This window comes from Rissa tridactyla, chromosome 2, assembly GCF_028500815.1.
Source record: "Rissa tridactyla isolate bRisTri1 chromosome 2, bRisTri1.patW.cur.20221130, whole genome shotgun sequence".
In the NCBI taxonomy this organism is placed as follows: domain Eukaryota; kingdom Metazoa; phylum Chordata; class Aves; order Charadriiformes; family Laridae; genus Rissa; species Rissa tridactyla.
In genome coordinates, this window is record NC_071467.1 from 6127530 (window position 1) to 6153399 (window position 25870).

At 42.9% G+C, this 25870-nt stretch overlaps 1 protein-coding gene across 2 annotated transcripts in view; it reads left to right on the forward strand.

Moving 5' to 3' along the window:
- Positions 1–25870, forward strand: part of COL22A1 (collagen type XXII alpha 1 chain) — a 252829-nt gene that overhangs the window by 31388 nt on the left and 195571 nt on the right. For both annotated transcript variants that reach the window (XM_054193253.1, XM_054193252.1), the window contains exon 3: positions 3086–3652. In XM_054193253.1, coding sequence (XP_054049228.1) covers positions 3086–3652 — 567 coding nt within the window. The remainder of the gene's footprint in view (positions 1–3085; positions 3653–25870) is intronic.

The window sequence follows — 25870 nt, forward strand, 5'->3', positions numbered from 1 at the left end:
AACCTTAAAAGCCCCTTGTTTTAAGGTTCATTGCCCTTGAACACCAACAGGATTCATTCTGTCTGTTCTGTTTGGTATTTAATTGCAGTCATCTCACCTGCTGAGAGTTGTTAAAATAAGCAACAGGAAGGTCTGTACCTTGTGGGTTTTTTACTTAAGCCTTTATATTCTGTGGTTAGTCTCACTTAATTAATATTCTCTTAGACAGAATAGATTAATATAATAATGAATTGTGGGGGGGAGTGGAGGTTTCTTGCTTACCCTTTAATGTTATATATTATGTCCTTTATATTCTGCAAAAATCAAGCAGAACTACACTTGGCAGGCTAGTGAATATACACAGATGTAATGTAACTTAACGTCTGATAATATAAAATGATATATTCGGTCAGTTCCACACTCTGATTACCTTTGAGAGAGTTACTGTGTGTTTGCAGCCAGACCCTTCTTGCTCTGTGGTTAGAGACAAGTGTTCCCTCACTCACAAAACACCACCACAGAACATGATCCGATGTGGACAGGTTGTTCCCAACGTGATCCCAAGCCCAGTCCATAGTTTGTTCCCGTAGACGCTGAAGGAACAGCAGCACCTGGGTCGGCTCTGTGGGATGTACCGTGCTATGGAAATGCTCAGAGCAACAGATGATGCTCATTTGTCATTGTCACTCGCAACACACTGGGTGTATATTCAGCCACTCTCATGGCCATCATGCAACACCACGAGCATTGCCCTGCAGCGTTATAATGCCTACCTGTAATGCTTTTCCTCTTATCTGAAGGCAAGTCCTCTTCATGTGGCTGAGCCACCCACACTCACTTTTCCAGTGCAGTGGGCTGTTCTCTCCAGGGCAGGTGCACAGCCCCAAGATGATCAAAAGCACCAGAGCTAATTTATGAACCGTAAGGTCAAATTTGGGTGCAGGAGAAGACTTTATGACCCTCCTATAGGCTCAAATGCTGGAACTCAGTGAGGAAATATGGCAACAGCATCTTTCCTCCTGCTTTGGGTGGCATGATTCATACTTCTGTTCACTGAGCTGGCACTGTCAAGCAAGTGCTTGACTGGATGAACTGTGTATGATACCTCCATGGTCTTTTGTCTGTTCCAGGGAAAAGCATCCTCAGCTAACATCTACATTGGGTGTGTTTACATCAGTGCTTTAGCTCTGGTCAGGAGTGCAGCAAGGACAGACTATTTCCTAAGGGATGGGCAGCCAGGAGCTGGAGGTCTCCCTGGGCTGGCAGGACAGGGTCTCACCAGCCACAGCCTGTCCTACCACCTCCGGTCAGGGTGGGGGATGGCAGCCAGGCTCAATGGACGATCCAAATTCCCAGACAAGCTCATAGTGATGAAGCAGGTCCAAGATCAAGCCAAGAACATAATTAGCAAGTCAAGGTCTAGATCAGGTCTAAAGACAGCAGCCAGGGTCAGCCATTCTCCAGGCAAGTCTACAGAGGTGAGGCAGGTCCAAGGTTGTCACTGATGGACATTTAGTTGTTGGGACCTGGCTGGAACAAGTCTGATGTGAGAACAGACAAACTGTACAGTGGGAATGTCACTTTTTAAAGCACGGAGAGCTAACGTGTCCTTAGTGGGCATACCATGGAGTTCTGTATTCTCCTACTCTCAGATTTCCTGACCAAGGGAGGTAGCTTGGTCAGTCCAGGTCAGAGCCCAGAGGAGGTTATTAACTTGGTCGTAGTGGAAACAGTTGGGGGAATCAGGGTCCTGCAGTGAAACAGGAGTCAACAAAACAGATCTGCTCTCAGTGGGTGTATGTAGATGTGGGCTACCAGCTCAGATCCTGCTAAAGCAGAAGGGTTTGAAGGCAATTGCCAACAGCGTAGGCAGATATAACTTCACCAGTTCAGCCGGACTTAGAAGAGCCATGTTAGTGTGAGAGAAACAAAGCAGCACAGGCACCAGTATGGACCTATTTTCTATCTTGTATCTTATGTGCTTTGTTCTCTACATGATTGGTCAAATTAGCTTTTTACAATTGGTTCAAACAGGCAGTTGTACTTTGTTAGATGGTGTGAGACAAGAACTACTGGAGAAACAATGGTTGGTGGTTGTGACCATAGATAAATTGATTTTGTGGAGCAGCTTTCAATCTTGAAACTCATAATTTGTTAGGGACTATGGTATATAATAATGAATTAAATAAACATATGTATATTTATACATTTTGTCCAGTTAGGACACTAAGTTGGTAAAGCTTTGGCGTATGTAGAACATTTATGAATATAGTGCCTCTTGGCTTGCATATATTCAGAAAGAACAGGAAAACACTTTCCAGATGATCTACTTTCTTGGCAAGCGGCTGACAAATACATGACCAGTCTGGCTTCATAGGGCAAGCAAGCTGCAATTAAAATACATTTGCCTTTTGGATTACAGAAGCCTCGAATTACAAACATCATGGCTGGAGCCAAAAAGGTGGTTGTGGGGGTAAATGAACTCCTCCCTTACAAAGCAACTGCCCTTTGTTGTCAAGGAAGCCATCCCAGTGAGTCATCCTTTAGTCAATAGCCAATGGCAGAGGGCCTCAAAATCAAAATAATCTTGTTATAAACTTGCTTCACCAAGATATCACGCTGGGCAAAGAACTGCTTCTAGCTAAGCATAAATAAAACATAATGTTAATGCAAGAGGGAACATGAAAGCTTCACTACTCACGGTCAGGATTGGCAGAGGCAAGGTCAGGGCAGGTATCTGGATCTGCCAAGGTCATTTTAGAGCATTGCCTGAGCAAAGGCACTGCAACGAAGTTTGGGAAAAACAGCTTCATATGCATGCAGATGGTGTCGGTGAAAGATTGCGCGGAGGCAGTTAGTAGTGCAGGAAGGGAAAGGGTTTGCATTTCAAAGCAAAGTCTGTGCTGATCTACTGTAGGTGTCCTGAAAGAGATGAGGTGAATCACAAGGAAGAAAGGCTGAGAATCTGCACTTTCTCTGCAGGATTGGGAAAAAGTTTGCTGCCTCCTCCAAACTGCTCACTAGAGTGCTATGCCTAGGGAATATTTAGTATGTCTGATGCTCATCTTTCAGCTTCCCTTAGTGATATTTTCTGCCACTCTTGCAGGTTGCAAGAATGTTCACTATGACCTTGTCTTCATCTTGGATGCATCCTCCAGCGTCGGAAAAGAAGATTTTGAGAAAGTTCGGCAGTGGGTGTCTAATTTAGTGGAAACTTTTGAGATTGGCCCAGCCAAAACCCGTGTAGGTGTGGTGCGATACAGTGATCATCCAACCACAGAGTTTGACCTGGGAAAATACAAAACCCGTGAGGAAATCAAAGAGGCTGCACGAAAAATTAGGTATTACGGGGGTAATACGAACACTGGAGATGCTCTCAGGTACATCAACACCTACAGTTTTTCCAAAGAAGCTGGTGGTAGACTTAGTGATCCAACTGTTAAAAAAGTGGCTATCCTTCTGACTGATGGAAGGAGCCAGGATTATGTCTTGGATCCTGCCACTGCAGCCCATCGGGCTGGGATTAGGATCTTTGCTGTGGGTGTTGGCGAAGCCTTAAAAGAGGAACTCGATGAGATTGCTTCAGAACCCAAGTCTGCTCACGTGTTTCATGTCTCCGATTACAATGCCATCGACAAAATTCGGGGGAAGCTGAGAAGACGTCTCTGTGAAAGTAAGTAAAGCTCCTAGTTCTACACAATTAGAATTATAATATGTTCAGTTAACATATAGGTATGAGAGGCTGTGATTGTCTTCTTTCATGCTTATAATTCTATGCTGAAAATTCTTTATTTTAGTGGCTTCCACTCTGTTCCACTCTGTAGGAAGTCATTTTACTACCTGGATCATTATAAAGTGATCACTTCTGTGTTCTTCTGCCCAAGTCAACATTAACTATAGGTCAGCTTCCAGGGGTCAACTAGAGACCAAAAAGTGAACTCCCTTTTGCTTCTGATGTATTTCAGTCATTTTATAATATTTTTGACTACTGAATATGAAGGTTGACATCTTATTTATAACCAGAATTTGGTTTATTTCCCCTTATTTTCTGGCATTAGAGTGTGTAAAGAGTGCTATGGATACTGTGAAAAAATTCTTGTGCGTTTCTGCCTTTCAGTATCTAAACTCTACTGACAACTGGTGTTCACTAGTGCTCTGGCTATCAACCATATAAACCTTGGTGATGTTTTGAATGACTATCAATGGAGAACAGTGTGAGAAACTCACACTGAATAAATTAACTTTGAATTTCCAGCACCCTGGTGAAGAGGACTGTAATGGCATTCTGGCTGGTATCTCCCAGCTCTTTAATGGGAAAAACAATCACATATCCCTTTCTCCTTCCACCACTGATAAATCATTCCCTTGTTCTTGGTGACTACGTAAAAGTTACGTGGTTTTGCTGCTTTTTACAGTATGTGTTGTGGTTACTGTGAATTGTTTGGGTCAAAATCATGAGACATTGCTCTGGTTCCTAGGTCCAAACTTGAAAGACAGCAGATGACTCCCGGTGTGATGCTGTAGCATATTGCAGTGTTAAAATGACCAGGTCTGCAGTCCAGGAGCTTGTGTTACTGTCAAGTAGAATAGAATGGAATAGAATGGAATAGAATGGAATGGAATGGAATGGAATAGAATAGAATAGAATAGAACAGAACAGAACAGTTTCAGTTGGAAGGGGCCTACAGTGATCATCTAGTCCAAATGCCTGACCACTGCAGGGCTGACCAAAAGTTAAAGCATGTTATTAAGGGCATTGTCCAAATGTCTCTTAAACACTCCCATAGAGCATCAGCCACTTCTCTAGGAAGCCTGTTCCAGTGTTTGACCACCCTCTTGGTAAAGAAATGCTTCCTAATGTCCAATCTAAACCTCCCATGGTGCAGCTTTGGACTGTTCCTATGTGCCCTGCCACTGGATACCAGGGAGAAGAGATCAGGTGACAACAAGTTGCCTGAAAAAAAGGGGCCTTGTGGGTGGTGTTGTGAGGCTCTTTTATTGCTCTCTCTGACCTCCATTTGCAAGAAAAAGTGCTCTTCTGGGTTATGTATGTTTCTTAAGAAGTGACTAGCACAAGCAAGCATAAACCAGTTGACATTGCCCAATAATATCTAGGTGACTGCTTTTTTGCAGCCTGTGTTTTCTAGTGCGTGTGCTACTTTTAAATTCCATGTTAACACAGTAGGAACAGGAAAGGAGTTCACTGTAAGGGCTGTGCCTTACACATACTTAGAAGGTAAAACTTTTAATAGCTGTTGTAGTTTACTTTCTGTAATTTTAATATGACAGCACTGCCCAAAACAGGAACACACAAACCACCAAGTGGGTGGAGGACGTGATGAGGGCACATGCCAAACTTCTGTTTAGTTCATGCACGTTCTAAGACAAAAACATGCATTGCCACAGCCAAGGTAGTGTTTTAAGAGACATAATTCTTTGTGAGCTCCTGGGAGACACGTGAATCAAAGAGCGGAAATGGTAGAAGGTTTTTTTTGTTGTACCGACCAATGATGAGTCTTCCAGTCCTTGTACTGCAGTACTGCCGAAATGTGAAGTCGTACAGTGTTTCAAATACTGAATTTTGTGCCAGCAGCTGTTCAGAGTGACTTGTCTCTGGTCTCACTAGGCTCTCCTAGACTCAGTCATTACATCTTGCTATATTTGACTGAATTTATTGCTAAGAACACGTCATTAAGTGCATTAATAGCATTTTAGCTCTCATTTGATCTTGTGGAAGCAAGCATAGCAGAATCGAAAAATAACATGTCTGCTCAGTGGGACATTGTGGCAGTGGGAGATATTTTTGCCGAACATCTCCATTACATTCTGGACTATAGTTAGCATGCAATAATGCGTGATGCTTTCACAGGAAAGCAGGAGAGATGCATTCTGCTAAAAATTCCAGAGATGCTACATGCTTCCTAAATAGGGTTTCTGCTTATATGTTGCAGAGAGAACAACAGGCAGCTATGGAATATTTAAAAATATACTAGCACCTGCTTCTGGTAGGTAAATAGTAGGTTTATCCTTGTCAAAGAGAGACAATTTCTTCATTTTCAACCCAGATTTAACTTAAAGCTGTATTTGATAAGTTAGCGCATGCAAAAAGTTGTCAGCCTGGCTTGGATCTGGTAGCACTGGGGTTTAACACTGTCATCTGACATTTAAGCCTTCATGTGGGGAGACGTTGCAATGGTGACCAAAAACACTCGTACCTGCTCAGAGGCAATTGTTTCTTAAAAACACTGATTGCAGTGCTTTGGATGCTGTCATATTTGAGCTTATTTCTGTTATCATTAAGACAGGCAGGTGATAAGATACAGTTTGCAAAGATGAGCAAAAACATTCTCCAAAAACATTTTCGCTCTTTACTAGCTCTGTAAAGCAGAAGCCTGTGACTTGGCACCCTCGGAGTGCACGGCATGTATGTGCAATTACTAAGCCTCTGCTCTACTGCAAAAGTCAGATTTCACAGCTTGAAAATAAATTTGGCTTTAGAGGTACAGTCTCTGCTAAGATTTGGGTTTGGGTTTTTTTTGGTTTGTTTTTTTTTTTTCCCCCACAGCTAGCAATAGGAGAAACACAAGCAGATGTTCTCTAAGGCAGTACTACAGGAGCATTGTGCTCGGAATTGGTCTATGTCCAGTAGTGACTTTCATGTATAATGTAGCCCTTTCTACAAGCAGTTTTTAGTTGTTTGTGAGCTTGATAAGCTCCTTGCCATGATGAGTTCCTCTGCAAATGTGTGGATGACGAAAAGACTATGTCATATGAATATCAAATGCTTTGCAAACACAAGGAGATGAAGCTGAAATGTTTCAATGACTGGTTGGTACCAATGGTTTGTCATTGATTTCAGTTGATAAAGCGAGGCCTGTGATAAAATATCAAAAGCAGTCACATGTTTGTATTATTCATAACATTTATTTTTTATTTGCACATGTCTTTCTTTGTTGACTTTGGGTTGTGTATGCAGTGCATAAAATATAAGTTTTATGGTACCACTGTTCTGTTTCTGATGTAAAAGGTCTTCCAGCTTTCAAGGCAACATCTTGAGCACCATTCAAAATAATAGTCTAAAGGCTTCAGAAATGTGTTTTTTTGAAGTCAGCTTTGCCCAGGTTCATGGCATGCTCACAGAAGAACAGCAAACTGTTTCTTCTTGTCCTTCGGTGTTAAAAATATCTCATGCACAGAGACCATGACAAAGTGCAGGCATCTGAATGGCCATGTCTTGACTGACAGTTCCTAAAAGACTTATCAATATAGTCAAATCTCACATGTGTACTGAAATATGTGAATACATCAGCACCTAACCATATTTGCTTAACTGTTGACCCCCATTTTATACTCCCTGTCGAGCTCTGAGATGTCATTGTAAAAACATTCATTTTCAGATAGCTTTGCATTAGACATTGGGGAAAAGGAAAGACTTGGGTATTTGTAGACTGGTTTTACTTTCACACTTGGAGTATGACTTTATTTGGGTTCTTCAAAAGTTCAGTTTAGCAGTAGTTCCAAATCTTGCTTGCTCTTATTGCAGGAGCTCTTTTCCATTGTTGTGATGGCTTGTACATACCTCTACAAATCTGAACATAGCTTCTTGCAATCTGGCAGAACTCGGTACATGCCACAAGTGCACCTACACATTTACTTGGAAAAATCTGTGGCACCCACCTCCATGTTGAATGCAGAGAAGGTTGAGGTGTTTTGGAGTAATAACTGATGTCTAACAGACTGGTTAAAGCCTGATTAGCACAATATGTCCCATGAAGATAATCTAACTCTTGTGCTTCTAGCTCATGTATACATCACACCTGCCATGGGCAGCATTCCTAGTGGAATATTCCACATTTGGCTGCTCAAGAGTATGTCCAGGCTAAGTGCAGCTACTAACATTTTGATTCTCACTTGAAAATCTAATCACTTCCAGATGGTTTGGGAAGTCTGTTAAAAGCTCAACAGACAACTGCTGCTTTTTTAAAAGCTGCAGCTAGGCAGTGACCCAGCTGATATCACCTCTGATATCTCCTGTTGCTTCTTGATGCTCTTCTCTGCCAGATGCAGTGGTGGCTTTCTCGAACCCTGTAACATCTCCAACTTCTAGCAATCTCTCATGTCACAGATGACAGGATCGCACATCCTTTCATCACCACATTTGCCGGCTCACTGCGGTTTCCTGCGAAGGCATAAAAGGTCTGTGACAGAATTTCCAACTGATTTATCTTTTGCTTGAAAGAGAAGAAAAAAAAAATTAACTTTTCTTCGATGATATGCTGGGAGGAGATAAAATATTTGATAGGCTTAGTGGTGATGACATTACACAACTTCCTTCTGCCATTGTGTGAGTCGAAGGACAGCCTGGTATCTTGCATTATGGCTCCAGGAAGCACAGAAAAGATATTCTTTTTCTCTTAGACCTCTTTTTTTCTTTTTTTGTTTTCAAATCAAACGCCTGAAACTCCCAGATCTGATTTTACACTTGGTCCAGTCATCACCAGCTTAGAGCAAGAGGGCTCCAGAGCTGGTATCCAGGCAGGCAGAAATCCTTGAGCTCAGGGAGCACGCAGTGACTGCTGGTTGGTCCTCAGTTCCTCCACGGATCACATAGAAGTGACTGTTTTCCCAGATCGTGACTACAGTTCTGTTCTGCCAATGTGTAATCTCCACAACATTTAAATAACTTCCTATTTTGCTGGGCCCTCTGAAATGAATAGGTTTGTTCTGAGATTAGCAACAGTGCTGTTTTATGACCAGTTAAACCCAGCCCCACTGCTAAAAAAGAAAGTTTCATTCTTACTAACTTCCTTCTCCCATCTGTTTAGGTGGCCCCACCATGAACTACAGCAGGGAGCCAATGAATGTTCTTCTTTTCTTTCCCAGATTAGTTTTTACTCCAATTTAGTTCACCATGCAGCCACATGGACATTGGCTGTCCCAAGGGAGAAGTGGCACAACATGAGAACAAATAACTAGGAGTGGGAGAAAAATCTGGATTGCGCCCTTTGGTACAGTGCTTGTTTGTGTCAGCTTGATGAACATTAAGTAAGGTCTTCAAAAAGCTGAGGAAAATCCTCCATGTGCTCCCAGCGTAAATGTGCGCCTGTGCTCTGCTATCCTCTGCTTTCAGTGTGCAGCCAGTGGATTGCTAGGCAGGTTCTTCCCATTGAAACTCCGCTTCTAGGCTTCAGCACAGCTTGCTTGCCTTGAATGGCCTGTTTAACAAAAATATCCCACTGCAGACGGATGTCTGCACGATTCTCTTCCATTTTTCTTAAATAAACTTTTCAATATAGAATTGTAGAATTGCCTAGGTTGGAAGGGACCTTTCAGATCACCGAGTCCAACCATCAACCGAACTCTTACAAAAAACATCACTAAACCATATCTCCAAGCACCAGATCTACCCATCTTTTAAATACCTCCAGGGATGGTGTCTCAACCACTCCCCTGGGCAGCCTGTTCCAATGCTTAATAACCCTTTCAATGTACAAAATTTTCCTAATATGCATAATTATTGCTGCTTTACTACTGACGTAGCTTCTGGTTGTGCAGGGGTGTAGCTGTAATGAGAGAGCTCTCCCTCCTCGGACATGGGCTGTGTCTGGCTGGGAGCATCTTGCTGGGAGTTGTTGGTAGGTGGGATGAGCAAATTGGCCACCACCGTCACTCAGATACAGACTGTCTCTCAGAGCCACATATTTCTGTGATCCTGCACCCGGGTAGCTTCTCTTCCCCAGAACTGATGTTAGCTCCATTATAGTTTTGAAAAGTGATTTATCAATTTATTTTTCTTCCCTTCTACCTTGGAAAAAGCAACGTCTTAGACATTGCCTTCAGGTGAGGAGGAAGCTCAGCCTTGCAGCAGCTGTGGCCCATTTTCTCCTTTTTGCTGATGGAGCAAAGGTATGAATCCAACAGTCACCCAAACAACAGAGTTTTAGAAATAAGCCAGTGGCAGAAAATGGTGTTACTTCTACGCTTCTTTGATACAGCTGAGAAAAGAAGTCTGTTCCAAACCTGCAGCTTCATACAGACCACTGGGAACCCTAGTAAGGACCTGTGAAGGCAGAAGTATAATAAAATGAGATCGGGTAAAACTTTTGCACTTACTTTTCTTATCTCTAGTTTCTTTCTTTAACAGTTACATACAAATAGTAGCATCCTAAAACATGGACAATCACTTTATATAAAGCAATTAATCTCTGCATGGCCAGCAATATCTGTCCGAAATCACAGAATCTAGCTGAATGATAACATCTCCCCTAGCTCTTAATAGTTTTTCTTGCATTTCAGACAAGAAATCTCTGTGAACAATGTTTGATGTACAGTAAAACTAATTGCAAAGGCAGAGAGAAGATTAGAGTCATGACAAATAAAAGTAAGTCCCAGACATTAGAAAGAAACATTGAGACAATCAGGAAAAGTATGGGTCTCAGTGGCAGGAGAAATTACGTCTTATGAAAAAGTAATGTGCCGTTTAGAGAACAAAAAGAGGAAAAATATGGTGACTATGGGAGCCATTTCTAAATAGTGGAGGAATGAAAGAGAAATACAGAAATAGGAACAGGCAAAAAAGCTGGAACATATTGTCATGTGCCGAGAGTTATTAGTAGCTTGCTTTTCAACACCGCCTGCAGCCCTCATTGATTTTGCAGGAGCGGTGGGTGCTTAGCACTTTCAAAATCAGGCTGTGGAGCCCAATGCCTATCCAGCTGCAATCAGGAGGCTTTCTGTCTGCTCCCGTTGAGTCCAAACGACAGGTTAAGAGAGAGGACATCCTTGGGCAGCATTGTCTATCTTGGCGTTTGCTTTCTGATGGACTGAGAAGGAAACCTCAGTAGAAAGAATAACCTCTGAAGCTGGGCCTAGTCTCTGCAGGAGACTAGGGCAAGGCGCACAAAAATCTCTGAGATTTCAAGTTTAGTTACAGGCTTTTCTGTCCAAGAAAAACAGAGAGATGAGGAGAAAACCCTTGCCATGTATCCTTCACAAAGCTAAAATGTTTTAAACCTCAGCAGCTCTTGTGCAGTTGGGTCTTTCTTCCTCCTTCATTAACAACCCCTAAACTGACCTCAAACTGAAAGGACCCCACTTAATTAATGTTCTAGGCTTGCCTTTTTAATTTTTTTATTTTATTTTTTTTTTTTAAGCTTTATATGGCTGTTTCCTTAAAAATCTAGTGGTATCTTTCAGCACAGGCTATAAATGGAGGTAGGCCATCACCTGCCTTGGTTAGATGGACCTATAAAGTCAAGATTTCCTCTGTTCTCCCTCGATTTGGGGATCTACTTCAATTTAGGATAGGGAAAGCCAAGTCTGGAGATTTAGTCCCAGTTTTGTTGATGGAGCTGGCAGGATTTACTGCAAATGATAGAGAAGTGAGAATGTTTGGCAGAGCATGCAAACCCCCATGCAATGCATTAAAGGCCCCAACATAGCATATTATTTTTTTCCTGAAACCCAGTGGGTTTCCTGAACTCCGCAGCTCCTCATGAAATTAATGTTTCTGTAAACCCCCTATAGCAATGGTGAGCTTGCTCTCTCAGGGCTGTTTTGTTGTTTTTTTTTTTTTTTCTCTTCTGGCTCCTCATATTCAAGCCTCAAAGTTTTGTGATGAATAACTGCAATGAGAGCTGCAAATCCTAATATTCCAGGTAATGAGGGAGCTTGGAGGTACCATGGCAGGTGCTGGGTCTTGCATGAGGGACACAGCCATTGCTGGTCACAGGCTGCCTGTGATACTCGTGCGGATGTTTAGCACAAAATCTCTGGGTTTCTCATCAAATAGCTTCAAGGGAAAATTTGTGACCTTTCGCAGTATTGAATCAGGGTCTTTGCATCACCTGAATATTAAACTGATTTTGGAAACAATTTCACAGGCAGAAGTGAACTATAAGAACAAAACCATGCTCAGACCTAGATAAGCTGTCACATTAACCCCTGAAACAAAATGGGAAAAAACACCTATTTTCAAGATCTGGGAAGAAACCATTGCTTCCAGTTCTGTGTCTTGCTGAGCTCTCTTTAGAAGCCCATGTTGTTTATCCCTGTGCTCAGGACCAAAGCAAAGCTTTAAATTTCTAAGGGCTTATTTTGAATCTGTAGTAGATCTCTGATGCATGTAAACTTTATGTGGACTCTCTGCAAAAGAGATTTTCATGTTATTACTGGAATTCAAACTTAAATGACATATTCATTTCCTTTTTCATCCTTTGATAATATGAAGTGGTGCATCCTTTCTTCTGTGGAAGCTTGTAAAGGTTATCAGCCCTTTCTGCCACTGAATTTCAACTTCTCATTTTGTTTTCAAATTAACTGAGCCAACAGGCGAAATTGAATTGTAATGTACCTCTCTGCTGAGAATATTTCTTCCCCAGTGGCAGAGCTGCAGCATGGTTTAGCTGGTGGGCTATTTTTGTTAGTAAATTGTAGGGTTAGTGTTTCAATCCCATCAAGTTCCCTACAAGTTACACCCAAATACCAAATTTCTTTTCAAATCAGTAATCTTGTTTATAATGCGAAACAAAAGCAGTGGGAGCATTTTGAACACCTAGGAGAACTGCTTTTTTGATAAAGTACTAATTAGGTCCTTTAAAATGCAAATAAGAGATTGAAGAAGCTCTGTTATATTAACGTAGTTACAAACGATAGAGAACTGTTCAGAGTCCTGCCTAAAATGCCTTTTGGCATGCTTTCAGTTTTGGGAACTGTGAGTACTACTGCTAATGCTGACCAGAAGTAGGGAGGGTATTTTTCAGGGGAGGTAGCTCAGTTGGATACTGCGGTTTTTCTTTGCTGAGCTAAACTGTTGAACTGCAGCCCTGTGTGATGGCAGGTTTCAACACCCTGTTCGTTTCCTTACAGCTTAATAGTCAACATTTAGTGTCAGTTTGGCTATAACTTGATCTGTACTCTAGAAAATCAAGAAATTTATATATAAAATATGTATATATATATGTGTGTGTATAAGATATATTTATTTATATATATATTTTTTATATATATAAAGTCTGGAAAATAAAGCTGTGTCCTTTCAGCCTGAAGCATCAGTCTTTTTTTTTACAGTGAGGTAGATAAAAAGCCATAACACGTTAAAGCCCTAGTGAAGATGAAATACAGGACGTTTTTACTGCAGTGTAACTACACACGATCAACCCAATCCACCACCTCTGGGCGAGACTTCGTTTAGCTACACTGCAGTAGAAATCACTGTGCTTTGTTCCCCCAGGGTTTTATAGCAAGAAGGATAGCATATATTAGTTATCTACTATAAAAACCTCTCCGTTTTGGCGGTGAAGACATAACATCTCTGTGAGAGGCTGCAATACTAATATGACACAAGTAGGACGGTGCAGCAGAATTTTAGTCGCTAGTGCTAACGCTTTCTGGCAAACGACTCTAATAGCTTTAGGGTGTTTCTGAGTTTAAAACAGATGCTGGATCAGGACTGAGATCCATAAATTGAATTAAACAATGTTGTATCTTTATATTCAAGTATCTTTGGTGGGATTCATATCATCTAACTGCAGTGGCCTGAAAGTTATTTGTCGACTCTTTTGATAGTCAGTGGAAAGGAATAGACACCTCCAGAGAGTGATTCATCCTTTTTGAAGAAGACCGTCCAAGGCAGGTGGCATGATTCAACCTCCGACTGCCTATCTCTTTTCATTAACTTTTGAGAGAGCTTAGATAACTTGCTCAGACCGGATTCCTCGCTTTGACAGCCAAAAGCATGAGAGTCGAATCTTTCCCCGCTGTGTTCTGGGAATACAGTAATATTTGGTTCCTTATGCCAGTAAATCAATCTGTTGGGACTTACATTAGCGATGCATATGCAGGCCAGCGTGGTTGCAAGCCCAGGTGTGGGTGTTCCATTTCTCATCTGACGCTGCGGTATTTGTGCAGTCGCAGGAGACAATGCCAGTTTAGAGAACTATTGTCAGGTATTGCCATATGCTTTGGGTCAAACATTGTACTGCTAAATTGTACTTCATCCCTAAGAGACTACTCCTGTGAAAAGAATGGGTTCCTCTCCCTTATCTTGGGCCGCTTCCTAAACATTGTGATAAATTGGCCCTTGAATTGAAGTGCATTGTGATACTACCTGCTGCCGTCTGTTGACTCATTATAGCAAGGAGATAACGCTTTAAAAAACAACTAATGGCTGAAATACAATTAAGAGTAACAGAGAAGAAGACAGCTTTTTTAATTGATGTTGTTGAAAGACACCTTTGCTGCAAATAGCCTTTTTTTTTTGTTGTTAATTGAAGCGTGAAGGTTGCATCCTGAGACAGGCCCACAAATCCACTCTTCCGTAATGATCTTTCCGGTTTCCACTGTAATGAAGTCAGACCCCAAAACAAACTGCACTCTACTGGAATCAAAATGGGAAGGATGCCAGCTCAGACCAGCTCCCGTGTTAACCAAGTCTGCGTTACTGGTCCATACCGATTGTCCTCCCATACACACAAGCTAAGAATTCGCTGGTAGAACTTGGTGAAAAAGCCCCGTGCAAGAACTGCTGGTGCATCTTCTGGGTTTGGGGCTGCGAATGGGGCTGGAAAGCTGGCAAATGACTTGGAACCAGCAGAGTTCCTAAGTGTGAGTTTAGGTAATTAAAGAAATCCTTATTCAAGTTTTTGACTAATTCCCTGTGGGTGCCATGTGCCAAAGTGTCCACGTGAATGGTGGCTCTGCAGTAGTCTCTGCTCTGCTGGAAGACAGCATGGCTTGTTTGAAATACGTTGACTCTTGTATATAAGCACGGCACACGTAATAAGGATCATGATACAGAGGGGGTGTGCTAAGGGCAGACAATCCCAGGGAACTGAAATGAACCAGACCAGTCTTTGAGCCTCGGATCCCTGAAACTCAGTATCAGTGCTCTCTGTGGAACAGCTCCAGCAGAGCTAAAAGGGTCTGCTTGGCACTTTGGGAAGGAAAGTCACTTAAGTGTCCAGATTCAGAACCTTGGATATCCATTTTTTTCAATTCCTGACACTATATTTCCTTATATGTTTTGGCAGTGCCCAGCCCCTGGCGTCCTGTTAGAGTGCAAATACTGGGGATAATGCTCCTACCCTAGCCCATCTTATCGACAACCTGCAATCATGACTCCCCTTCCAGAGAAATGACCCCCTTTCTACACTTGCGGCACCATTAGTTCAGAGCTCACTGCTTCAATGGAAAGGCTAACACAATATAAACCCAGAAGCAGGTCATCATTATCTTAGCTGTATCACATAGGCCACAAGACTTACTTGAACTTTGAGTATATAACAACTCAGGAAAAAAGGCAGTATGTCCTAGAAAATTTACTGTGTTAGTTACAAATCAATATATTTGGGGAGGCATCTGCTAACTATTCCTCCAAGCTATCAGAGCTCTGAAGTGGAATAGTGAGTCGTGCATGTTGATTTTTAACAGAGCTGTTTGAGGACCGGTGTAAAATTTGCAGAGCTACAAACCTTTCAAAAATTCAACATCATTTTCACTAGCTGTTCCTATTTCTATTAGCAAGCATAGCAGCTGATGCTGGGCTTGTTTACCTACCTGAAAAACTGTTCTTTGACTCTGTAGTGGCCTTGATAATATCCTGAAGAATTAATTTCCTTGGTCTAATACTATATTTATAATGTGTTTGTCACCAACTGAATATTTACATGCTCGGAGCTTTGTATGCTGTGAGACACTGCAGATTTACACAATGTAAGATGGTACACAGGAATCTCTTTAATTTATGCCTGGTTCAGAATTGAGGATTTTTATCATATATAATTAGCAGATTATCCCAGTGGGTGGGATTTTTTTTTATTGTAAATCCTTTTGCATATTATTGTTTAGTTAAAAATACTGACCTGGGTAACTGCTGACAGCACAAGAATACAGCGTAGGACCGCTAAACAAATGGGATTAGTGTATGGGTTGCCACACGTGGCCACCACATTCAACTCTACAAACTATTTTTGAGATGATTACATCTCTCAAGTAATTTGGCTTTGGAGGTGGATATATTTATTTCTTTTAGTGCATGGGGTCTGTAATAAAGAAAAGTCTCAGCTTTTTTCTTTGATTTTCATGGGTGCATGCCTTGATCATAAAATGTTACGCCTTGCTGAAATTTCCAAATCCATCTCTTGGTCTCATGGCCAACAAAGTTTTTCCTTTTTCAGATCCTACTGCAGGCTGTTTCCTTTTTCAAATTTTTTTTAATAATAATGGTCTTAGGTTAGATTATAACTAAAGCAGTAAGTTTTATTTTGGGACCCTCATCTGGAGCGTGGAGCAGTTTCACTCATCTGTGTTTATGTTCAGTAATATCTCACTGCTAATTATTTTCCGTGAACTAGTAGTGTAGCAAGATAATAATTGTTTAATTGACCAAACACCTGAGAAAGTATTTGACTCTGATTTGTCACAACTTTGTACAGCTTTTTACATGAATTCTGAGTTATTTCTAGTGAGTTCAAGGGTTTTCTTAAGCTCACACAGCAGGGCAGTAAAAGCCCTCGGAAAAAAATTGTGGTTGACCTGATTTATGTGTAGTGCAGTTCCCTTCCTTATGGAAAACTGAAGATTTTCCATGAGAAGTTTAGTGCACCCAAACATAAAGATGATGCGTGTTGGGGCTTAGAGGTCCTGGTGTCAGATCCAACCTCTTCAGTCATAAAATAAATCTTGTCTTACTAGCAGGGAAGATAAGTGAAACGATGGGAGGTGATTCTCCACATTTACTCTGCTCTGGTGAGACCCCACCTGGAGTACTGCGTCCAGCTCTGGAGTCCTCAGCACAAAAAGGACGTGGACCTGTTGAAGCAGGTCCAGAGAAGACCCATGAAAATGATCAGAGGGCTGGAGCACCTCTGCTATGAGGGCAGGCTGAGAGAGTTGGGGATGTTCAGCCCGGAGAAGAGAAGACCCTATTGCTGCATTCCACTGTCTGAAGGGGGCTACAAGAAAGCTAGAGAGGGACTTTGTACAAGGGCATGTAGTGATAGGGTGAGGGGTAATGGCTTCAAACTGGAAGAGGGGAGGTTTAGATCAGATATCAGGAAGAAATTCTTTACTGTGAGGGTGGTGAGACACTGGCCCAGGTTGCCCAGAGAAGCTGTGGCTGCCCCATCCCTGGAAGTGTTCAAGGCCAGGCTGGATGGGGCTTTGAGCAACCTGGACTAGTGGGAGGTGTCCCTGCCCAGGGCAGGGGTATTGGAACTAGATGATCTTTAAGGTCCCTTCCAACTCTAACTATTCTATGATTCTATGAAATGTAGAAATTCTTCTTAGCAGATTGTTCCTCACTCCTGCATATATATGGAGGTATTAGGTACGGGGGAAATGTCCCTACATCCTCCTAGTGTGCTCAGCACAGTCCGACACTCAAGATGGGCCTGGCCTGGCTCTGTAGGTTTCCAGGTGGTGTTTCTGCTCACATCTCTTCTACTGCTAATCAACAGGCGCCACCAGTGTCATGCCAGGATGATGCTATGCTGGTGCAGTTCAGGAGTGGTGCAGGAGCGCTTGAGGCTGTAATTGTGCAAGGCTGGCCCTTTCATCTTCTGTTCTTTTCTTTTCTCAATAATTGTCTTTCCCCTCACCACAAAATGTACAGAAGAAAAACAACTTTTCAGGAAAAGTGTTTTCTACCCGTAAATCTGTGCTGCGGTAGAACAAGAGGGAGAAAGGCCAAGAAGAGCAGATAAATTTATGCCAATAAGTTCATAGTTACAGAAGTTGGTTTGTCTGTGGTTTTTCTCCCACCACCCACCCTTCATTATAGCATAAGCTTCCAAGGAACCTGCTGTCTCCAGAAAACAATGGGACTGAGGGTACCTAGGGCACTCTCCCCTTCATCTGCATTGCCTAGGGAGCCACTGCCTGTGACTGGCTGGATTCAAACTGAGCAGGAGATGAAGTATTGATCAAGTCACTAAGTAGAAGGTACTGGCTGGTCACCTGATTGTGGATATTAGTCCTTCCTGGTGGTCACTGGTAGGGAACTCCACATCCCCCGCGGACTCATGCATCCTCCACAATTCTGGCTTGAAATTAGTCTGTTTTGGAGTACAGGCTCTATCCGGCATCCTTTCTTTTCTCCTTTTCTACAGTCAGTTCTTTTTATAGCATCCACTATTTTTTTAATGTATATATATGCTTACATATATATGTAACTGGAAGTGAATCAAGTGTTTTTCTTTCAGTAAATGCAAATAAAATCTAGGGAATGGAAACCACAGGGGTGGCTAAATATGCTATTCATGCTGGGTGGATCTGTGCTCCCACGAGGGGAGCGGAGTGTCCTAATTTCAGAATAGTACAGACTGAGTTTTCATTAAATCAGTAGATGTTTAATTACATAAGTTTGGATGGGAAAGTGGAGAATATAGACACGTATCTGCAATGCATCTATAATTGTAGAGTCATTTCTCTAGGGTTTTTTTTGGGGTTTGGTGGTGGTTTTGTTGTTGGTGTTTTTTTGACACCTTGTGAATGATTTCCCTAGGGTTCGTAGGACCTGTGAAAAAGCAACTGAAGTCAGTAAAAAGGAACCAGTGTCTGGGTGCTTTCCTGCTCTTAGGCTGAGCTTTTCATGTCGCTTTCTCTCTGAAAAGTCAGGCTGGATGCTAAGTTTGATTCTCCCTACACTTTTGGGTTTGTATCTGAGGAGGAGGAACTGTGCTAGGGTGATACCGTGAAGAAGTGTTTAATGCTGTCTTTCACCGAGGAAAATGTAACACAGTGCTTACTCCCCTATGATTCTGCCTAGCAGCATTTAACCTTCCCTGCTGGATACACTCATTGTGCTGTGGCAGCTCTTTTCAATGAAGGTGAAGCATAAAGCGATGAAATCCAACTGTGGGGGGTGGATACTCTCTTAGTTAAAATGGACCAGCTCAGGAAGTGATTCGAGCAAGGTACACCACGGCAACGTTAATTCAAAAGCAATTACATTTAGCAGTTTATCTACAGTATAAAGTAGTTAATGCAAATAGTAGATTGGATCTACGCATGCGCCTTTATGTTTGCCCGGACAGATACTTTATGATGAAAACTTGGGCTTGCTCAGCATTTGGGCAAGATGTCAAGAGAGTCATGGTGCTGCTGACATGGTACCGGCACTGCCTCCAATATAGACCCATTGAAGCACTGTCCTGTCCTTAGCTGTTGCTTGCCCAACCCTCCTTTCAAATCAGGAGAGGTGGTGTGCCTGTAGTCTCGTCTTGTGTCTCTGTTTTCTATGTATAGGTCCAAATTCATTCTTGCTCAGTAGTCAGAGCAGGCGTGAATCTGCCTCACGATTCAAGACTTGTTTCTGACCTGGGATGAATCTGGCATTTCATCAGAAGAACTTCACTGCCCATTCTCTCTTTATGCTCTCAATGTTTACTAAAAGGACTGCATGGTCTCCCTGGAACTTTTCACCTTTATTATATTTGGAGAAACACCATCTCAGGAACATATTCTTAATAAAAGAATGCACATTGTGGGTTTTTTAATTATCCTAGTATATGGAAACAGTTTAAAATATGCTCCCCTTAGAACAAGACTGACAGTCTGTTTAGTGTATCATTCTTTGCTTTGGGCTGATTCTGAATCTTACCTTTAAATTACTCTTGTATTTGGAGTTGTAAATGACCCTGCACTGACTTAGAAAATTCATGCCACAATGAATACCAGTATTGCTAATGATCAAAATTCCCAAACCACCTGTGGAATAACATGTTAGGAGATATGACCATCAGTGCCCATCATGCCTTTGGAGAAGTATGGAAACATGAAAACTGTGGCCCCATCAGCTACGTTAAAACTTGTTGCACTTACGGGAATTGTTGAGTAGACCATAACCTCTAAGCTACAAAGCAGACTATAAACACTTTGAAAAATAGTATGGCACACTGATTGTCTGAATCCCTTTGGCAAGAGAAAAGTGGAAACTAAAGGTTGCTTCTCAAGGGGCATGTGAGATTCATTTTTTTCTAACTCTGAGGATCATTAATCACTGGAACAAGATCACCAAGGGTGATGGTAGAGCGTGTTCCTCTGGCTTCTTTAAAATGCAGGCTGATGCATTTCTAAGAGATGTGGTCTTGTTCAGCTCAGCCTTAAACTCCTGGCTTTAACAGCATTTTCTTCTGAGAAAGGAGAGATTCATTTCCAAATGCAGATATTGCTGTGGGACATGAGATGTCTGATGTCCTGTGCAAGAGGTCTTGATCCTGGTCATAGCTTTCTGCAGATGTAAAATCTATGAGTCTAGCAGAGAGAGCTGAAAAAAGCTCTTTCTTGAGCGATCACGAATGTATTTGTGTTACTCTTTCTCCCAGCAGAAGAGCCACCAGAGCATCTCTTCTCTTAAACTCTGAGATTTCAGACCCTGGTGGGAGGGACATATAAATCTATAAGTATCCATATGTGTAGAGCTTTTTGCAGCATCTTGACCCTGGCATGGGTGGAAGGTGGGAAGAAGGAAAAAATGGAAAACATGTCCTTTCAGTAGAAGGCAAACTGTGCTCTAATGGAGATGATTAGAGACAAATTGAAGACTTTGTTTGTCCATAAGGCAATAGAGTAGTTTTCTTGTCTGGTGGCCTGGAAGGCTGCCAAGATGTGTCTCAGTAACTAATCCTGAGTCAGTTACGGGCACAGAAAACAATGCCACATATCTAACACTTAAGAGGGAAAGAGGGCACATGCTCTTGTTGGTGATCACTGCAGAGAGCAAGCTCTCACTTTCCGGCCAGGAGCGCTGGGTCCATATCCCTCCCCTGACTTGTCTGCTTCCAAGAGAGGCAGTGGTGGAACAATTCAAGAGGAACTGGCCTTGTGACTGATCATTATAAAGACAGTCAGTTCTGCTGTGAAGCTAATGATGTGATGGCTAGTGGATGCTAGGGTAGAAAACATCCAAGATGGATCAAGTCTAACTTTGAAAGGACTCAGTCCTGCATTGTCTTATTTCTTATATGAAAATTCCCTCTTTCTGTAGCACCATAACATCATATAAAGACACGTCCTGCCCAAAGAAGTGCCCTTGTGTAGGCCTTTGTAGGATGGAGTCACAGTCATCTGGAAGGCATTATGCCTGTGTCTCCTCTTGTCTGCCAGGATAGCTGCCACTAGTAGCTTAAGGCAACATCCTGGTGAAGCTTAAGCTACCAGTAGTAGGTACCACTGGTGCATAAGGACTTAACGTGTACTTTTCTCCTTTGTGCTCCATTGTAGTCAGTGCTGGAGTAACTCAACCATGTCCCTGCTGGTTCTAGGTAGCTCAGAGGGAGCTCTGGGATTGAGGCAACCACTTTAAATAAGGCATCCTTCTCTGTGGATGACTGTGCTGAGGAGTGGTGGTGGAGGCCCTGGCTCTACAAGTGCACGCACAGTGGAGCAAGGAGAGATGCAGCCCAGAGGGATGTGCTGTGTTGACACAGGCCCTTGGAAGCTACACCACACCACTGCCAGTGCAAGGCCTGGGCCCTGGCACTGTCCCACCATAGCCCATGGGACACTTGGTGGGATGGGTTCATTCTGTGCTAATGAGCTCTTTCTAAACAATGACCAGACATGGTTCAGGGAGTAGCACAGCCCCAGGTCAGGAACCTTTCCCTAAGAGGCAGCGGGAATGTGGCATCCTGTTTTTGGGTGAATGGGAGTGGGGAGAATAGGTTGGCTCTGCCATCTTACTCTCCTGGCCAAAGAAGGAGTTTGGTTTGTGTGGAAATATAAAGTGTTGAGCACTGTAGAGCAGATGGGGTGTTTGAGTGTGGAAGCACTGGGCCATACTACACTATTTTAGGGTGTGGGTGTGGGTTCCCTCAGCTAGTCCTGAATGCTATTGTCATCGTCTTTCCTTTAGTGGCGCAGCTATCAGGTTTGTAAACAGTCCTTATGCATATCACATCCTTCATGGTGTCTTCTTCTTTGTGGATTTGGGTTTTTGTACAGTGAACTGTGAAGTCTAATCTGAGATGTTGATGCGATGAGGATGACAGTGAAATACAGGAGCTCTGGAACCTCATCGCCAAAGCCAAGACTGTGATGTATTATGTATAAGGTTTCCTCACTGTTTACCAAGCCAAGGCTGTCTTTGACTTCTCCACATGGGGAACTTGAGGCATGCTGCCTTTCCTGCCTCCTTCCTTTGCTCCCCAATAATTCTGTGTGAGCCTTATCTAGATTAATCGCCATTTACCTGAATGTCTCCACATCCTCAGATTGAGTTTTGGGGGCTAGCAGCTGTAACAGGACACGTCACTGTTTCATAGCAGGCCTCGGTCGTTAGGGACAGGGCTTAGTTTGTGGTGTCCTATGTTGCGCTTTTAGCTTTGTTTGTCCGCTGTCAGCAACAGCAGCAGATGGGTGTTCACAAAAACAAAACATCCAGCTACATTCTGCACTCATTTACATTGATCTAAATCCAGATTAATTTCACTTTAATGAATGAGTAACTAAGCCAGAGAGTTGGCCTATCACCACACTTAGCACTAATTAGTAATTTTCTTACCAGTGCCTGCAGAAAAGCTGATCTGTTTTGTATTCTGAGCTGAAAAACACCCTCTGGTTTGCCGTAATTTTCGTCACCGGCATCTATGTCATTCCTCTGGGTTTCCACAGCTGCTTAGAAAATCCTGTTGCAGGACAAAATAATTTAGCCAAGCTGCTGGCGCTCAGCAAGTGTGGGGTGCTGAAAGCTAGACATGCTCTCTGCCATGGGGACTTCCCTGGAATTCATGCTTGTAGCCATTTTTTTGTGATAGCTGCTTTCCATGCGAATAGACCAGCTTTTGTGAAGTGCCAACGCGGACCTGTGTGAGTGGCAGCTGTGCTCCACGGTAAGGGTAGCTTTGCCTTTGTTGGAAGTGTTGGTACTTGCTCTCGGTTATTCAGAGCCTCAATTAAAGGAGGCGAGCTGTGGTTATTAGTTGTGCTCACTGGGGCAGAGCACAATGAGGTCGGCTCGGTGTGCGAGGGAACCCCCTGGATGGTTCAGACAGCTCAGGCCTCCCAAAGACCCGGGGAGGGAAACGGGGAGGGGAAGAGGACAAAGCTCCGGGTGCTGGTGCCAGGCAGGGACACTTGGACTAAACATGTCAGTCCTGCTCTCCGGAGGGGATGTGGGGCAATGCGTGGGAATGGTGCCGGTGCCAACAAATCCTGGCAGTGGGGCCTTTGTTCACCGGAGGTATTTGCTGAGCTGATGGATCCCGTTTCCATTGCCCTGAAGTAGAAGGTGGCAAAGGGCCAATTGGTCCACACTGGGACTTGTGGGGTAAGTTTCAGAGTTATTAAAAGTTTTTTTTTAAGAAATGGATTAACTTCCTTAGCAATATTTTCCATCCTCTGCATTACCCTCTGGTGTATTCTTCATATTTTTTATAACGAACTTATACTTTTTGCCTCTTCATGCTTTTGGCCACTCTAGCTAGTGGTAATTATACAGAATACCTATAATCTTATGAGAAAGCGCTGATGAAAAGCTTTAATGTGTCTAGCCATAATCCCGTAGCAGACTTTGCCACTGTTCCTTCCTTCACATACAAAGTCCCAGCCCAGTCTGTGCCCTGATACAGTTCTGCAAATTCAAACTCGTTCTCCTGCGATTCTTGGCCAAAGACAACTTCTTCTTCAGGTCAGCATATAAAATACCCACTGCCCAAGGCCGTACCTCTGCAAGCTAGGTGAGGTAAACATGCACAAACCTTCACTACAGTCAGTTGAAGCTCAAGTCTCTCATTAAGAGGGGAGGAATCCAGCCTGCAAAAGGTAGCTGGTAAATTCCTTAGGAATTGCAGTCACTACGATAACGTCAGCTCCTCTTCCAGTTCTCCCTCTATATCCGTAATGTATAATGGAAGCCAAAACTCACTGAATAGGCAATTCCCCTAGTAAGTAAAGCTGTGATACTCTTTTCCCAGAGCCCGCGAGGGACAGATGCTATGATCCAGGCCAAATAACAGCTCTGCATTGATCAGTAGGTGCATAGCTGCCTCACTCCTCTGTAGCAGGCACCCACCACCTTCCCCATTCCCTCTGGATCTTACAGACAACTGGGAATGACCCTCGGGGAGCATTCTGCAGCGATGCTTTTATGTAGTGCTCCCTGATAAAAAACAAAGCTGATTGTCCCGCCTTTTGCCAGGTGTTTGTGAGCCCTTCTAGCTGTGCCCTCTTTGTGTGTAGAGACACATGAACATCCCAGCCGAGCTCTGTCCCTCCTCTTCCCTGCTTTTATTTTGCTTTGTGCCCAACACACTCTGTAATAAAGTGTGGGAAATAACTGCTAAAAAGCTCAAGAATTACTTTTCTAGGTATCGACTATAACCTGCCTCTATGCTAATACAGAAAAGGGGAGCAATATCCGATATAATAGATGTGATAAGAAAAGAAAAATAAATTAAAGCAGTAGATTCTGCCCAGTTCTCAGTGCCTGTGTGTCTCTTTGGTGCAAGCATCTTCGTTTCAGTGCTGTACAAAGGCACAGACCAGTGGGGAGTTCTGAGGCTTCATGACTGTGTGTGCCCAGTGCCATGCTGGAGCCAACGGAGGTGAGATCCAGCAGGGAAAGACACGGTGGGTTGTGCTGAAGAGGATCCCAGAGGGTCCCCATGCCGGGTGATGCAGACTGAGGATGGGGACCTGACTGTGAAATCTCCTCACAGCTACATAGCCCCACCTGATGCAGCAGTTCCCAGTATATGCTCTGCAGAAGCATCATTTTAGAAAATTGAAAAGTCCAAATGGAAGAAAAGGAATGGTTACTTGGCCTAAATTTGAAATGCAGGTCCCAGGGGTCCTTGAAAGAAAATTAGGGGTGTGCAAATTGAAAAAAAAAACCAAAACACCAGGAAACCTGTGGGAATTAGTCCTTTAAAATGTGCAGTGACTCTGCAAGGACACCTTCTGGCTATCGGTTTCACTACAGACCACTTCTGCTGAGCTGCTACTGAGGCATTTGATGACAGAAAACGTGTCTGTTCCTGACTCCAGAAGAGCTTTTCTGAAACCCCTTTCCTTCTCAGACTGGAGAGGAGCGTGCAGGGTAAGCAATTGCTCAAAGTTGTCCTTCAGGACTCATCAGAGGCTCTCAAGCTGAAATACCGTACTTCTGCCTGAAATTTTTATTTTATTTCTGATTTAAACATCAATTTCAAATCTCTCTTTCCTAGCGGGCGGCAGATAAAATTATTCACCTCCTGAACCATGCATAGGCTTGCAGACATTACATTGTGTAGGAAAAGAAACCTCTCAGAATTGGATTGGGACCTCTTAATTGAATGCCTGACATGGGGAAAATGCTAATTCGTCAAGATTGAATCTTCCTGGGAAAAGCCAATTTAGAGAAGTTGTTGGTGATGGAAAGGGATTGGGAAAAGTTTCAAAGTTATTAAAATGTCATAGAATCATAGAATCGTAGAATCATAGACTTGTCTGGGTTGGAAGGGACCTTTAAGATCATCGAGTCCAACCATCAACCTAATACTGCCAAAACCACCACTAATAACCACCGCTGTCTTATTTTGATCTTTTTTATGCAAAGTGAAGAAGTTCCATTTTCAGTTTAAAATGTCAATAACCTAATATATTTTAAGAAATCAGTGCAAGCCACATTCTCTTTCAGACAGTCAGCGTGCTTGTCTCCCTAGAGAGGAGCTGTGGGGACAGGTACAGTGACTCTGAGCTTGCCCGTCCTCAGTAGGCACCTATTCTCTTACGTTATGGTGTACCTTTCACGGCTATATGTAACTGAAACTTTTACAGCATTAACTCATCCTGGCATGCTGGTCTGGAGGCTTGGGTTGCATTGCTGGCAGGCTAGCAGAAGAATAGCACAATTTGATTGCAAATACATGAATAAGAAAGCACAGGTGTATTGCACAGCGTGGCAGTCCTGTAT